This window comes from Vitis vinifera, chromosome 4 (genome assembly GCF_030704535.1).
Source record: "Vitis vinifera cultivar Pinot Noir 40024 chromosome 4, ASM3070453v1".
Taxonomy (NCBI): Eukaryota; Viridiplantae; Streptophyta; class Magnoliopsida; order Vitales; family Vitaceae; genus Vitis; species Vitis vinifera.
In genome coordinates, this window is record NC_081808.1 from 5,629,618 (window position 1) to 5,647,238 (window position 17,621).

General features: G+C 28.9%; 1 protein-coding gene across 1 annotated transcript; it reads right to left on the reverse strand.

The window, feature by feature from the left end:
• Positions 1 to 1,975: 1,975 nt before the first annotated feature.
• LOC100245704 (uncharacterized protein At2g39795, mitochondrial) lies at positions 1,976 to 4,484 on the reverse strand. The gene is made up of 3 exons (XM_002285307.5): positions 4,129 to 4,484; positions 2,793 to 3,136; positions 1,976 to 2,158 (listed from the first exon to the last, which is right to left on the reverse strand). The coding sequence occupies exons 1-3, from the start codon at positions 4,381 to 4,383 to the stop codon at positions 1,999 to 2,001; spliced, it is 759 nt and encodes a 252-aa protein (XP_002285343.1). The 5' UTR covers positions 4,384 to 4,484; the 3' UTR covers positions 1,976 to 1,998.
• Positions 4,485 to 17,621: the final 13,137 nt, after the last annotated feature.

The following is a 17,621-nucleotide window of genomic DNA, read 5'->3' on the forward strand; positions in this document are numbered from 1 at the left end:
TTCCTTAGTGAGTTCCTAATTACAGCAGCACCTTATTGATAGATCCAATTGCTTTGAGCTGAATAAAATCCTAAGCACTGATTTCGAAGGCTCTCAATCATTGAGACCATATAACAAATTAAATCTCATCAGCATGGAAGCATTCAAGATGCTTTTGTCCCAATTAAATTTGTCATACAAAAGAACGTCCCCTTTTAACATAATATTGTACTGAATTGTACCATTTTATGAACATGTAGGTATTTTCAACACCAACCATTCCACAACACAGAATACAGATTGGTGTATAAGCATCTAATTGAGCTTTTCCTCTACTTTGATAGGTATTGGATAATCACACAACCCAACATAGCAATTTTCAACTTTATCTATCCCACTTAAATATTATAGGCACCTTTCTCTCAATGTACCCTCATTATGGATGATTAATTGAAGACCAAAAAACAATCATTTCTGCAGTCTCTGGCTTACAAACTTTATTACTCCCTATTATTCCTACCCTTACAAGTTGCATTTCATATATTTATAAACCTTCATGTCATAAAATCTTTAAATTCCAAAAACCCACAATTCGAACTCAAATAACCCCAACTCCACTTTTGTTGCCAAAGACTGCATCAGTAGGAAACATGAACTATGGCCTGTTTCCTACATACACCCAATTAGTTCATGCATAACTAAAGAAAAAGAGAAGGACCTGATGCAGATACAATGCAAGGCTTTCTTGTCAAGAATCTATCACTAATTTCTCTAGGGACCCTATCATTTGCTTTAAAGAAAAGAATAAGAATCCTAAAGAGGTCTATCATATATCTATAAGCCATTCCATCAATCACCAATAAAAGAATGGCTTCCATGATTGATAAAGCTACCTAAATCAAGAAAATTTTGAAAATGGTGGAGATTGATTATGCAAAGTTTATCAATTCTAATTTGGAATAATTCCATATATTTTCAATTTTTTCCAAATTAGGATATCTAGAAGGAAAAAGTTCACAACATATTCAAAAGTAACAAATATCTATGATGCCAGCTTGATATTAACCATTTCTTTATTTTTTATTTGATGACTAGTTTTCTCCAAAAGCCCTCTCCTTTGTTTTAAGGCAGTATTGATTCAATTTTTACAATGTACAATTGGAATTGTGATATGATTTTGAATCCTATACATCTTTAGGATCTGACTCAATTTAAATAAATATGAAACATAGGGTGCGACAATGTCACCACCTGATATAATGCACACCGTAATGTATTTCTTCAAAACTTGCAGAATTTTTTTTTGATAAATAAAGACTTAAATTAAAATAAAAAGAACCGCCAGAAAAGCGACCCAAGGTATACAAGAAACAAACCCCCCTTCACCACCAAGGCTTGAACAAAAGAAAACAGAGGAATAACCTCAACAAGTACCCAACCATTCAAAAAACTTACTAAAGTCAGTGGGCATTCAAAACATCCAGAATTTCTGCAAGCACACACCACCACCAAAAGCAAGGTAGAATATCATGACTCCTAAGTCTTACGTTTACTTTATTATTTGGTGAGAGGTTACTTAATGTATGAAACAAGGACTTACCAGACACAAAGTCCCACTGACAAACTATTTTTTCAGGAAAACTGAAAGGTTCAGCAAACACAGAAATGAGAATCAAGTACCTCCATGATTTGTTAGTTTTCTTTAGAAGGCTTGCAATAGAACTACACAATGAAAATCAGATCAGAGAACAAAACTCCAACTTTAATTTGGATTTCGACGATGCTGTGACACCGTTGATGGTGATTAGTCAGTTGTCCTACGAGGAGGTTCGCCAGCTTATTACCAACCATGAGAATATATGTTGCTCTTGCTTGGTCAACAGCTGTTTGCACCTCAAGGTATTTGAATGATGCTTTCCAACAGAGCATAATCATGACAGTCTGGTGCAAACATTTTTCTAAACAATGCCAAAATGAAATCTAACAACCAATTCAGTCAGGAAATAGTAAAGAATGTCTCTATTTCTCCACAAAAGACTTGACATTTCTCAACCACTGGATAAGCTCAGTTCTATCCTTGTTCATCATATATTCATGCAAGAAAACAGAAAGTTCATCATTTACCCCCCTTTCCTCCAAGAACTCACAAAGTGCATTCTGAAGCTTATAATCCAGACTCCTGAAAATTAAATAAATAAGCCAAACAGAGTTACCACCAAACCCAGAACAACAAACAAATCCTCAAAGAAATGTTCCAGAAGTTATAAGGAAAGAAGAAAAAAATTAAGATTCTTACAATAACCATAAAATAAAAAAGAAATAAAGAGAGAGAGAGAGAGCAAGCCTCTTATACTAATCACAACAATCACAACCTAATATACATGTCAAAATTTTCATTTATTTCACATATACAAGGTTTTAAATCTCAGCCCAAATCAAATTTGGACCAGATTCCCAAACTGAAGTGAACAATAATTAAGGTTGAATAAGTGTGAAGCTGGAGACTGCAGGATAGATCTGGAAAACCTAAATGTATTAATATTTGATATTGCTAAGAAAAATTTAAATGAAAATTTCAGAAAATCCAGCAAGTGCCATGAAATTCAGATGAGTAATTAAAAGAATTGAAAGGTTGGTCGTCCCAGATGTCATTCTAATATTTAAACTATATGATAATAAAAACTCAGATATGCACTTTTTGATCGAAAAGATTCAAACTAAAATGAGTTCAAAAATTGCATTATGAAATAGAAATCATGACAAGGTATTCTGGGAAAGCAACCAAAGTGTCAGAGAAGAGGAAAAAATCATACTTAAAACCAGGTCCCAACCAAGGCCTAGGAAGCAACCGTCCATGTCGATAGATGAACACTTTCTGAATCTCCAAAGAGTCTGGCCATGCTGAGCACACAAATTCCAACATATCACAATCCTCCCCTTTTGAAATGTCAACAAGTAAACTAATGTGGGGACGCAGTTCTTGCCCAGTGATATCATTTTCATTGAAATCATCATCAAGTTTCGGAATAAAAATGCACCCATCAAACATTGTAACGTCAATTTTAATGTCTTCTTTCTCCCTAAATTTGCTTCTCAATGTAACCCACTGCTGACCAGGGTGATCTTCAACAGTAAAGGAATTGAATATCCTGGGAGGCTATTACAATGCCAAAAACAAAAAAATACAAGTAAGAAAAAGAAGGTAGAATTGAGATTGGAATCTTACTATTATGAGACAACAATTCAAGAAACTTTTAAATTGTCAATGCTTTTGCTTTCTGAAAAAATGTGGGGTAAGAGAAAAGACATAAAAAACTTGAACCATATTTTCTCTTGGGAAAATGTAGGATAAGATAAAAGAAACAGAAAGCTTTATCATAGTTTCCATTGGTTGCTGCCCCAAGATATGTAGAATTTGAATCTTATTTTAATAATGAATTAAAATTTTTGAACCTTTAATTTGGGACACCAGAGACCCAAAAACCTGGCACTATCACTTTTTCTTTTCCTCTTAATCAAAATGCCAAAACCAGGGATTCGAAATTTTCTTTTTATTCTATTATGCTCAAATTTTTCTTGAAAAAAAAAACCAAACAACAACAACAACTAGCACTGGAGACAAACCAAGCCCATCAACCATGCAAGTAGCGACGTCTTGGAGAAGCTCAAGAGGCACAAAAAGAAATTATCACTGTTTCCCCTCATTTTCGAGAGATCAAATATTTGAGAAAACAAAAACTCCACTCCATGAGCACAAATGTCTATAAATGGTCAAGTACATTGCATTGAATACTTTTTCTGGGAAACCTGAACCACAAAAAGACATTCTTCTTCCCCTTTATTTTTCCTACATTTTCTTAGCAACCAAACAGAACCTTCGATTTTTTATTTTCTGGAGCCTAAGACATCATGCAGACGAACAACAACCATAGGCAACACTTTCTTTTCTTTTCCTTCATTTTTGTCGCCAAAAACTCCGTAAGAACTCTAATAAGTTATATTGGCCTGAGGCGAGTTGATTCAAATAACTACCAAAAAAAAAAAATAATAATAATAATAATAATAATAATAAATAATTAAATAATTAAAAATTGCAATTTTCTTTTCCCTTCCTTCATTTCTCGGAGCCAAACAGGGGGTGGGAAATACCTGATTAGGAGGCCCATCTTCCGTTAGGTATTCGATCTCGTTGCGAAGGATTCTGAGAACGTTGGACTCGAAGGGCGATTTGAGAATTTCGAAAGAGTTTTGGTAAGACCGAGTTTGGAATATGAATTTGGAGGTGGCGTTATGCGATTGGAGGGAAGGCAGTTGCAGACCATGAATTAGGGTTTTAGAGGAGCGTTGAAGAGGAGGAAGACGGAGGGTCCTTTGAACGGCTCTGATGAAGCGAGCCATGATCATCTGAGGTGGACGACCAGGTGGGAGATTGTGGTTTTGTCCGGGTGGAGGTTTCACTTACCAGAATGACCTGCGATGAGCTTTGAAAAGAGAACTGCCCGATCATGGCGCTACACGTGTAAATGTTTCAGAGATCAAACATCGGCAAGTGCATCCGATATTCGCCCAACCGAAACCGAAATCAAATCCAAGCTTGCGGTGTGTTTGGTTGTACTTGGCTACTTGCAAGGTTTACAATGATTTTTTTTTTTTTTAACTAGGGTCTTATATGATTCAAAAATTCACCTGCAATATTTTTAAATATATATTTTTATATATTTATATAAAAATTTAAATAGAAAAATAAAACTAAATTTTAAGATAAAAATAAAGCAAAGATAAATTTATTTGTCTTTTTAGAAAAATAAAAAAGCATATAATAGATTTATAATTTGATATTTTTATTAAAAAACTTAAAAGAAAATTAATTAATATTATTATACATGATAATATAAATTTTATAAAAATATTAAATCGGTTTAGATTAGGTTGTTGAAGTATTGTCTCAAGCTCAATTTTCATTTGAAATATTGTGATTGATCTTCATTCCCATCATATTTTCATTCTCATTCTCATTCTCATGTGTGTAACATAATCTAAAATCATTGAAGCTCAAATTTATGTTAATGTTTTGTTTGACACCAACTCCAATTATGAGCCTTGAAATGAAAAAATACGTCTACATCCCAATTGACTTATTGGGCTTGTTCATTTACTTGAAAGATACACACATGTTAAAGATATGGTAAGTTTTTGTATTCAAAATTTATAATGGTCATCTAAAAAATTGTGATTGATTTTCATTCCTTTCATATTTTCATTTTCATTCTCATGTGTGGAACATAATTTAAAATTATTGGAGTTTGGATTTATGTTAATGTTTTGTTTGGTACCAACTCCAATCATGAACCTTGAAATGAAAAATTTGTCCACATCCCAATTGACTTACCGGCATGTTCATTTACTTGGAAGTGCATGCATGTTAAAGATGTGATAAGTTTTTGTATTCAAAGGTCATGAAAACCATCTCAAATCTCGTGATTAATCTTCATTCCCATCCCATTTTCATTCTCATTCTCATGTGTGAAACATAATCTAAAATCATTGAAGCTCGTATTTATGTTATTGTTTTATTTTACACCAACTCCAATTATGAGCCTTGAAATGAAAAATATGTCAACATCCCAATTGACTAACCGAGCTTGTTCATTTACTTGGAAGATGCATGCATATTAAAGATATAAGAAGTTTTTGTATTCAAAGTTTATGAAAGTCATCTCAAATATCATGTTTGATCTTCATTCCCATCCTACTTTCATTCTCATTCTTCGGTATCAAATGTAACCTAAAATTGTTGAAGTTCGGATTTACATTAATGGTTTTATTTGACACCAACTCCGATTATGAACCTCAACATGGAAAATTGGTCACATCCCAATTGACTTCCTAGGTTTGTTCATTTTTACCTAAAAGATGCTTTCATGTTAAATGAGGATTAAGCTCTTAATGGGCCTACACCTACCCAACTTCCCCCACCATTTGAGTAGATTCAAAACCAAATCATTTGACCAAAGCCCACTCCCATCCACCACCTACTTTTCTAGTTTCACATTTAAACAAGGTCCCTGATTTAGTAAAGGGGTTACTTCCACTTTTCAATAATTCAAACCAATATAAAACATAATCTTAGATTCTTAGGTGTTGAATTTGCATTGAGTGGTGTTCATTTTAGAAAGTAATTAGACTGATTTACTAAGTAACCAAAGCTACTTTACAATGGTCACCAACTTATTTTCAAAACTCAATCAAATTACTTTTCATGCTTTCCAATGTGACAGTTGGTATATAAGTGAAGTAAATTACTTTTGACTTTGTGTGATTAGGGTACTTTAAAATTAAGGTTTTTTTTTATGCTTTTATATTATGGGTGTAATTTGCACAATTTGATCCGATCAAATTAACGTGATGTTTAAGTGAACTTGGATGGGTATACTTAATATTCAAATTTGACCCGATCAGACTTAGATTTGGATTAAAGTTTGAAATATTAGGTTAAAAAAGATAAAATAATTCTCAAATTGTGAATTTAATCATTCACATAATTTTTCTTAAAAAGTAACTTTTTTTTTTTTTTTTTACACAAATACACTTAATCATTTAAAGTATTTACATGAAGGTTTTAAAAAAGATGATTATTTTTACAAGAAAATAATGATGGTATTTTTGTCCCAAATGAGGTCAAAAAAGGATGGGAGGTCAAATTTCAAAAATCAGATTTTCAAAAACCCTTTTGATTAGATAAATACTAAATTATTAAGATTGATTTATCTTTATTTACTGATATTTTTCTTTTTGACCATATATATGTCAATTACACTTAGAAAATAATTTAAACATGGATATTTTATTTATTTTATCATTTTTTTAGTTTTTCTAAATATTTTTATAAATTTTGAATAATTTTCGTTTAACCAATATTTTTGTCAAAATATCCATCGATATTTATGATATATCCATAAAATTCAAATTTAAGCACCGATAAATCCGTATTTACCGATATTTTAAACCATTGTTCAGACTAAGTATTTATTAATTCAACTTAGACTAGAGTTGATTATAAATCCAATCCAACCTACCCAAGTTGTAATATTACTTTATATCATTTGAAAACACACTAATACAAAATTTTTTAACTATTAATACTTTAAAGTAATTGTGAAAATACCCAAAAAAAAAAAAAAGTTTAAATATTAGCATACTATCTATCATATAAGTCATTCAAATTACTATTAGATGTTTAAATATACCTTTGAAAAGTCAAAAGCTTTAGTTTTTAAAATCTCAATAAGAGTTGTTATGTGGCCAACTTTATTCAAAGAGGTTAGAGCTTAAAACAAAAAGTTTAAAATGTTATTTTTCATAGAAACTCTATTTTTAACTTTTATTTCATATTTAATAAAATTTTTACAATACTAATATATTATTCGATAAAAATTGTGATTTCGGTTTTAATTTTACTTTCTAATTAAAAATAAAAATAGAAATTATTATCTCAATACTAATAATATTTAGAATGCGTTTAGATGTATTTATAAACTTTTTCAAGTATTAAAAAGATATAAATACTTTTTAAAATTACTATAAAACATAACCTTAATTATGATTCTATATCTTTATCAAATTCATATATCCTCTCAACCAAATACACTTCTTAACTAATTTAGCTTAAAATAGGTCATAAATAGTATAAAGAAGGTGATGGATTGGTATGGAAAGTGACCATGATGATGAAAAGGATAATCCTAGTCATTCAAATTATGACTAATGAGTGATACCATTGTAAATATTAAATAATTGATGTTGTTGGTGTGGCTCCTATCATCTCCACATCTTTATCATGGCTCTCCTAGTCCTTCCTTATCTAAACTCTTCCTTTTAATCTCCCAGCATGTTACATCATCATGAGTTCTATTTTTTTTTTTTTCATTCATTCCTTAAAATTTGAATTAAGGCTTACAATTCCAAATTTTTAATCATTTTTTTTTTCACCCTTCATTAATTTTTTCACCTATTGGTACTAAACATACCATGAATGAGTTTGTACTAATAACAAATCATGCCCCTACATTACAACCATATTTGGAGTAATTTAGGATATAGTATTAATGTCTTTAGTTTCGCATTTAGCTAGATTTTGGGTTCTTCAATGTAAGCAATGGTAACCAACTTAGAAGCATGTATAGGGTAGGATACGATCACGCTTTGTAGACATGATAGTATAGGATAAGTGATAAGATATTTTATTATATCTTATTATCAACAAAATTTGGAATATAATATATTATCTCTACTTTTATTTTATCTCATACTATATTTGATCAAATGAAATATCGACGAATATTATATTTAGTTAATGTGATAGTATAAGATATGTATATCCTTAAATATTATATCTTATTAGATAAAATATATGTCTCAAAATATCATTTTCAATAATATATAGTACATGATATTCCAAAGTACCATATGTCTAATGAGATATGTTATGTTCTACTTATATTTAAATTTAAAAATAAAATATTTTTAAATTTTTTTTATATTTGTTTAAAATAAAATTTATATTATATTCCAATATTTTCTATTTAAAAAATATGAAATTTCTTATATGTTTATTAATATTTTGGAAGTGGTCAATAATTTAAAATTTAGTAAAATATTTATTTTATTTATTAATAATATGCATAATTAAAATATTTAAAATTCATAAATAAATTTTTTTAATTATATTATTCCATAAATAAAGATTTTATATATTAAATAATACAATAAAAATATTTTTGTTGTGAAACAATGACAAATACAATGCAAATCAAAGTAGTAAAGATGAAATGTATATTACTTTGATATATAATAGGGAATAAGAAATCAAAGAAGAGAGTTGAGAAAGTAAGAAATTTCTTTCTTGCTTAGGGATACATATTATAGGGGATGAGAAACTCTTTTATAGGCTTTCTAAATGGCTTTCATTAATATTCTCATTAATGAATATTAATGAAACTTATAAATAACATTAATGGTTTCATTAATGAGTATTAATGGAAGTCAAAAATAATACTTAATTAATATTTATTATAATTAATGTGGTGGCATTTATTACTTCAGTTATAACACTCCCCCTTGGATGTCTACCACATTGAAGAATATGCCTCATTAAAACCTTACTAGTAAAAAATCTTATGAGAAAAACTTAGCGAAAGAAAAAGAGTATAATATTCTTATAATTCTTTAAGTTGCTCTTGGTATGTTAGGACTGCCTCGTTAAAAACCTTGTCAGTAAAACCCAATAGGACAAAACCTGGACGAAGGAAAAAAAGAGTATAATACACTAATAGCCTTTTACAAGCATACTCCCCCTCATGTCGATATCATTGAGTTAACGCATTTTAACATTGTGTATTAACTTCTTGAATGTTGAGGTTGACAATGATTTTGTGAATAAATTTGCTAGATTATCACTTGAACATATTTGTTGCAGATCAATTTCACCACTCTTTTGGAGTTCATGTGTATAAAATAATTTTGGTGAAATGTGTTTAGTTTTATTTCCTTTAATATAACCCTCTGTTATTTGTGCAATGCATGCAACATTATCTTCAAATAATATTGTTAAGTCACCTTTGATAGAGGAGAGTCCACATAATTCCCGAATATGCTGGATCATAGATCTTAGCCATATACATTCATGATTTGCTTCATGAATTGCCAATATTTTTGAATGATTTGATGATGTGTCCACCATTGTTTGTTTGACAAATCTTCATGAAATAAAAGTACCAATGCAATTAAACACATACCCTATTTGTGACCTACATTTATGTAGATATGAAATATATCTTGCATCTACATATCCAAACAATTGTTGCTTTGATTCCCTTGAGTAAAATAAACACATATTAGTAGTTCCGCAAAGATAACACAATATATGTTTGATACCATTCCAATGTCTTCGAATTGGAACGAAACTGTATCTTGCTAATAAATTGACAGAAAAAACAATGTTTGGATGTGTACAATTGACAAGATACATAAGTGCACCAATAGCACTAAGATATGATACTTTAAGACCAAGTAATTCTTCATTTTTTTCGCAAGGACGAAACGGGTCATTTTTCACATCAAGTGATCAGACAACCATTGGAGAACTTAAAGGATACGCTTTATCCATATAAAAATGCTTCAAAACTTTATTAATGTATGTTGATTGATGTACTAAAACTCTATTTGGAAAATGCTCGATCTGTAGGCTAAGACAAAATTTTGTTTTTCCAAAATCTTTCATCTCAAATTCATTTTTTAAGTAATTTGTTGTTCTTGTGAGCTCTTCAGGAGTTCTAACAAGATTTAAGTCATCAACATACACTGCAATAATTGCAAATCCGGTTTCTGATTTCTTAATGAAGATACATGAGCATATAAGGTTATTCACATACCCTTCCTTTAACAAGTATTCGCTAAGGCGATTATACCACATGCATCCAGATTGTTTTAATCCATACAAGGATCATTGTAACTTGATTGGGTACATGCTACAAGGCTTTGCACTATTTGCTTCAGGCAATTTAATTCCTTCAAGGATTTTCATGTAAACATCATTATTCATGGATCTGTATAAATATGTTGTAATAACATTCATGACACGCGTATCCAGTCCTTCTGAGACTGCAAAACTAATTAAGGAACGAAATGTGATTGCGTCCATGACGAGAGAATATGTTTCCTCGTAGTCAATACCGAGTCTCTACGAGAAACCTTGTGCTACTAATTGCACTTTATATCTTATGATCTCATTATTCTCATTGCGTTTTTGTACAAATACCTATTTGTACCAAAAAGGCTTTACATTTTCAGGTGTTTGGACCACAGGTCCAAAAACTTCTCGTTTTGTTAATGAGTTTAACTTTGTTTGTATAACTTCTTTCCATTTTGGCCAATCATTTCTATGTCGACATTCTTTCATATTTTGTGGTTTGTGATCTTCATCATTTCTTATGATATTAGAGGTCACTTCGAAAGCAAAAACATTGTTAATAACAATATTATTTTGATCCCATTTTTCTCCTTTGTGTACATAACTTACTGAGATCTCATAATTTTCAGGTACCTATGCCTCTTCAGGGGCTTATCGTTCAATATGTGCCTCTTTAGGGGTTTCTTGTTCAATATGTGCCTTTTCAAGGGCTTTTTGTATTATTTGTGTCTCTTTTAGGGGTATAGATTTATAAATTTTAAATTGATCAGTCATTTTGATGGCATCTTTTAGAATGCCAAGGTTTTCTTGGGTTTTCCTCTTCCGGGGAGTTACATCCTTTAAGCTGACAGGTCTACTACGCTTCAAGCGTATCTTATATTCATTTGTTAATTGTCCTACATGAACATCAATTCGTGCTGGAGTATTTATAGACGAAATATGTGACTTTGTCACTTTCTTTGTATTAATGAATGTATCTGGTAATTGATTTTGCAAGATTTTACAAATGAATGATCCTTTGAACTTTTAGTTCACATTGATTTGTACGAGGATCAAGATAGGTCATAGTAGATGCATTCTAACTAATTTCTCACCGTTCTTCAGGAATTGACTTTTCTCCCTTTAATGACGGGAAAACACTCTCATTAAAATGACAATCCGCAAAGTGGGTTGTAAAAACATCGTCTGTCAAAGGTTCAAGATATCTTATGATACATGGAGAATCAAAACCTACATAAATCCCAAGTCTTTGTTGGGGACCCATTTTAGTGTGTTGTGTAAGTGCAATTGGTACATATATTACACAACCAAAGATTCGTAAGTGAGAGATATTTGGTTGTTTGTCAAGCACAAGTTGTGAAGGAGAGTATTCATGGTAAGTTGTAGGTCGAGTAGAGACTAAAGCTGCAACATGCATAATAGCATCTCTTCAGGCGAAAGTAGGTAATTTGGTTTTCATTAGTAATGGTCGAGCTATTAATTGAAGACATTTGATGAAGGATTCTGATAAACCATTTTAGGTATGAGTATGAGCAACATGATGCTCAATATTTATCCCTATTGACATGCAATAGTCAATGAATATTTGAGAAGTAAATTTGCTAGCATTTTCAAGACGTATTGTCTTAATTGGATAATTTGGAAATTGTGCTCGTAATTTGATTATTTGTGCAAGGAGTCTAGCAAAGGCAACGTTACGTGTAGAAATGAGACAAACATGTGACCACCTAGTAGAAACATCTATTAAGATCATAAAATAACAGAATGGTCCACATGGTGGACGGATAGGCCCATATATGTCCCCATGTATTCTTTAAAAGACTGGTAACCCAAATATGACTTTGGTAAAAGATGGTCTAACTATTAATTTACCTTGTGAGAACAGGCAACACATGAGTATTCATTGAGCGAAATAATCTTTTGGTTCTTTAGTGGATGCCCATGTGAGTATTTTATTATTCGATGCATCATTGAAGACCCTAGGTGACCTAGCTTGTCATGTCAAAGGACAAAAACTTTTGGGTTGTTGAACTTCTGGTTTACGACAACATATTATTCAATAGACTTTATAGTTGTATGATACAACCCAGAGGAGAAAGCCGAGAGTTTTTTTATTATAAGCTTCTGGCCAGATATAATGAAAGTAATGTAAAGGTATTCTACATTTTTTTCATTCATAGACTCAATATGATATCCATTTCTACGGATATCTTTAAAACTGAGCAAATTTTTTCTGGATTTGCTAGAATATAATCTTTTATTTCGAAGAATTGTGTGCGTGGTTGCACAGTCTGCAAGACTTACATCATCTTCATTTATCCTAAGACCAAATAACACATGGATTTCAGATATAACTAAAAAAAACAAGGTATAATGTAAATAATAAAAGAAAATCAAATGTAAATATAAAACATAATAATATATTATTTCATATATAAAGTAACATTAATCAATGTTAATTTTCTTATCATTTATTAAATGGTCTGTTTTTTCATTGGGACCTCCAAATAAATCAACGTCACAGTAGGTTAGGTCCAATCCATCACCATCGGTAAAGTTCATCTCTATCTCTTTTCCTTTTGCTTTTATTGATTCTTGGTAAAAGTCAACCAAATGTTTGGGCGTACGACAGGTACGCGACCAATGTCCCTTCATACCACATCTATAACAATTATTCTCATGGTTTTTAGGAGGTTTATCTTATAAACACTTCTCATTTTCTTGTTTTGCCTCAGTATTGTTCCACTACTGGTGGAGCAATGAGACTTTCATTTTCTGAGAATTTGATGAATTATTACTATAAGAACCATAGTATCATGGATTTCTTCCACGACCATGACCACGTCCACAAGTTTGGGACAATATTGCATTCATTTCAGATAATGGTTCAAATCCAGTTGGACGAGACTGGTGATTTCTCATTATTTTTTTTTCTTTTTAAACCTTCATGGAGATGATAACAAAGGAAAATCAGTGTTTTTGTGCAATCCTACAGGGATGCTTGATTTCCTTATTTGATCATAACTCCAAGATTCATTGCATCAAGATGTATTTCAATATCAAGAATTCATGAGAGAGAGTTCTTTCCCAAAATGTCAAGTGCCACAAATTCGAATTTTGTGAGATTTGACATTGTCAAATAATTTTAAATATATGACAAAACAATATTACTAGTATCAGTTATAATAAATTGATAGTATTGATATAACTTTGATTATAAACAAAATCAAATAATTTGTTTATAACTTTTAACAATACGTAACAAAATAAATCAACAATAATATAAAAATGTAAAATTTTATTCTATATAAATAACTTCAAGTTTAAGATACGAGAATTACCTTCAGAGCAATTCGTACTGATAACGTGTTGTGAAACAAGGACAAATACAATGCAAATCAAAGTAGTAGAGATGAAATATATCTTACTTTGATATATAATAGGGAAGAAGAAACCAGAGAAGATAATTAAGAAAGTTAAGAGAATGAAAAACAAAGAGAATGAGAGAAGTAAGAAATTTCTTTCTTGCTTGATGATACATATTACAGGGGATGAGAAACCCTTTTATAGGCTTTTTAAATGACTTCCATTAATATTCCCATTAATGAATATTAATAAAACTCATAAATAACAGTAATGGAAGTCATAAATAATACTTAATTAACATTTATTATAATTAATATGGTAACATTCATTACTTCAGTTATAACAATTTTATATATTTACAATATATTTCATAACTTTTTTTTTATTTTTTTATTTTTAACTAAAAATTTGAGTTTTTAATCAAAATTTTTTATTTTACAAAATAAGTAATATAAATGATAAAAAATTAATGAAAAAAATAATTTTTTTGCACATAAAATATGTATATCCTATATTTTTAACTTAATATTAGTGTATTCTATGTAGAAGATAAATAAAAATTAGAATATATAATATATTTGACTATTTATCATATCTCACGTTCAATAGAATATAAAATATAATAAATGATGAGATAACTTATTGATCACATCTACAATTAAACATATGATAAAATATGTTATCACTTCTTATATCTTATCATAATCAACCAAACATGACCTAAAGTCATGTTTGATTGGAGGAACAAGATAAAATAAGATATGTATACTTTAAAATATTATGTCTCAATGAAAATGATATCTTAAAATATTATTTCAATGGGATGTTGAATATTATATACAATGGACATTAAATCCTAATTTAATGTATGAAATTGGATATATATATATATATATATAACTTGTAAAATAAATAAAAAATATATTATTTTATGTTTGTTTAAAATAAAATTATATTATATTATAATATTTTTATTAAAAAAATATGAAATTTCTCTTATGTTTAATAATATTTATGATTAAAATATTTAAAATTAATTTATTGTTATATTATTCTATATATATATTAAATAATACAATATATTTTATAAATATTTTTTAGTTCTTCTTTTTTAATTATAAACATAATTTTTATTTTATAAAATAAATAATATAAAAAATAAAAAATTAATAAATTTATGATACATGAAGTGTATATCTTCTATTTAATTTAAAATTAACATATTTGATGTAAAATGGATATTAAAAAATGGATAATATAAACACATATCCTGCGCATCATAAACTTATGTTTTAATTAATTTGTTATTTTTTTATATTACTTATTTTTAATTTTTTTTATTATGAAATTAATCATGGTTAAAAAGGAATAACCAAAAAAATATTTGTAAAATATGTTGTAAAATAATATTAATACATGAATTATTTAATATAATTGAATAATATAATATAAAAATTAATATTTTAATCATGAATATTGTTAAATCAAGAATTTTTATATTTCTTTCAAACAAAAAAAAATTAGAATTTAAAATTATTTTCTTAACTTGACGGAGGTCAACTTAGTACAAGCACCATGCGTATGCAAAACAAAAACAATAATGAAGTGTTATTTGATCCAACGTAAGATCGAAGGTTTATTTTTCTTAAAATTTCAGTCCAAGTGGCAAAAGGAGGACACGAGAGATCCATGCGCGCCTTAACCAACCCAACTTTTTTCCCCTACACAATAAAAAATAATGATTTGACTCCAAATTGTCATGCTTTCGTGGAGGAAATTTAATATTTTTCAAAATTTTAATATTAATTACAAAACAAAAGAGGGAGGATTTAAAGGAAAAGATGATGAAGAAATTGACTAGTAGACTTTTAAATATATGGGGTTGGAAAATAAGGTTGAATTGGATCCACGTCACACAGTCATTGTAGGAGACCCACTTAGACTTGAGCTTCCATAATTAAAATCCACTTGCCTACCCTACACCTTGTGGGGCCCGCCTTTTATAGTCTTCCAATCCTAAGAAAAGGGTTAAAAAAAAAAAACCCCATTTCTTTAATTCCCTCTTTCGTAATTCACATAAAGTGCCCTTTTGGTAAAAATCCACTTTATGGGATGCTGTCATGAGTCATAATCATTTTCCTTTTTTATTTGCTTTTTTTTTTCACAATAAAAATGTCTTTAGTTCATAATTTTTATTTTTATTTAAAATGATAATATAAGTATGAAATAATTTTTATCTGAAATATATATATTTTTATTAGCAGCACTCTTTTAAAAAAATTATTAAAACCTTTATGATTGTATTGATCCATACGGATTTTTTTTTAAAACTTGATTGAGCTTTTAAATTCGTTTGATTAATTTTGTCCAAATAACTTATGTTTTAAAAATTAGTATGAAAGTCAATAAAATATTACATTTTTATAGAAATTTTATTTGGGCTTATCTAAAATGTTGTTGCATGTGTAATGAAAATTTTATAATATCGATATTTTTTTTTGTAAATTATAATTTCCACTTCAATTTTAGCTTCCAATTAAAACAAAAAAAAAAAAAAAAAATTCTAAGCAATGCTTCAATTTCAACTTCATTAATTTTTTTTTTATTATTTTGACTTCAATTTCAACTTCCAACTAAAGCAAAAAAAAAAAAGAAAAAAAAAGAAAATTATTCTAAACAATGCCTTAATTGGAAGAAAAAAAAAGAACTTATGGTTATGTTTGGTGTCCATAAATTACAAATGAAAGAAAATAAATATTAAAGAAAATGAATTTTTTTAAATGTTTGTTGTCTTATAAAAAATATAAAATAAAATTCAAATATAATTAAAACTTATTATAAACTTATACATTTTAAAATTATTTTATCTTTGTATCAAGTTAAAATAAGTTTGAAGTTGTAAATAAAAATAATTTTTAAACTTTAAATCTATTTTTCTATTTTTATTTTTCTTCACTTTTTTTTCAATTTATTTTTTCTTTACATTTTCTCTCAAATTTTTTCAAAACCAAATATAACCTTAAATTTGAGTTTTAAGTCAAAATAGTCCTTTTTATGGAAAAAAAAAAACAAATTAATCACTTTGCCAAACTTATATTCAAAACATTCGTTTTATTGTCATGTAAGAGTCATATTATTAATTTTTTTTATAATTTAAATTGAAAACTCAATTGTCAAATGAAGTTTTAATTAAAAAATGAAGTATTGATTGTCAATTATCACTCTATTTTTTTTAACCTAAAATCTCAATTATCAATTGAAACTTTATTTTTATGGGAGGATGATTCCACTCGGCACGGTCAAATCACTAAGGCTAACTTTTGTCTCTTTGCACTCAAAGGCTAATTTTCGTCTATTTGAGAAAACCTTTGCACACCTTCGTTACCTTTTAGAAGGTTTACGCGTCATGAAAACTATCTATCTAAGACTGTCCCTTATCCCATAAGTCCTGATACAAGGTTAGAATTCTAACTCTTTCAAAGTGGTATCTTATTGATGACTTGAGCCCCTTAAAAGGATGCCCGAGAAAGAGGTCACCCTCAATATAAATTTTGGCTTTATCACCTTTATTTAACTCTTTGGAAAATAAAAATATGAAAAAAAAAAAATTATAAGTATTAATCTTGCCGGTGCACGTCATTCATGGAGTCACATGGGAAAAATCTGTCAGGAATTATAAATCATACTATTATTTCATATTTAATTATTCTAATGTTTTGAATTTAGTAGTAATTATAGAATAACTAAATAAATAAAGAGCAAATTAAGGAAGCACATGGTCACATAGGTGGCCCAAAATTAAATATGG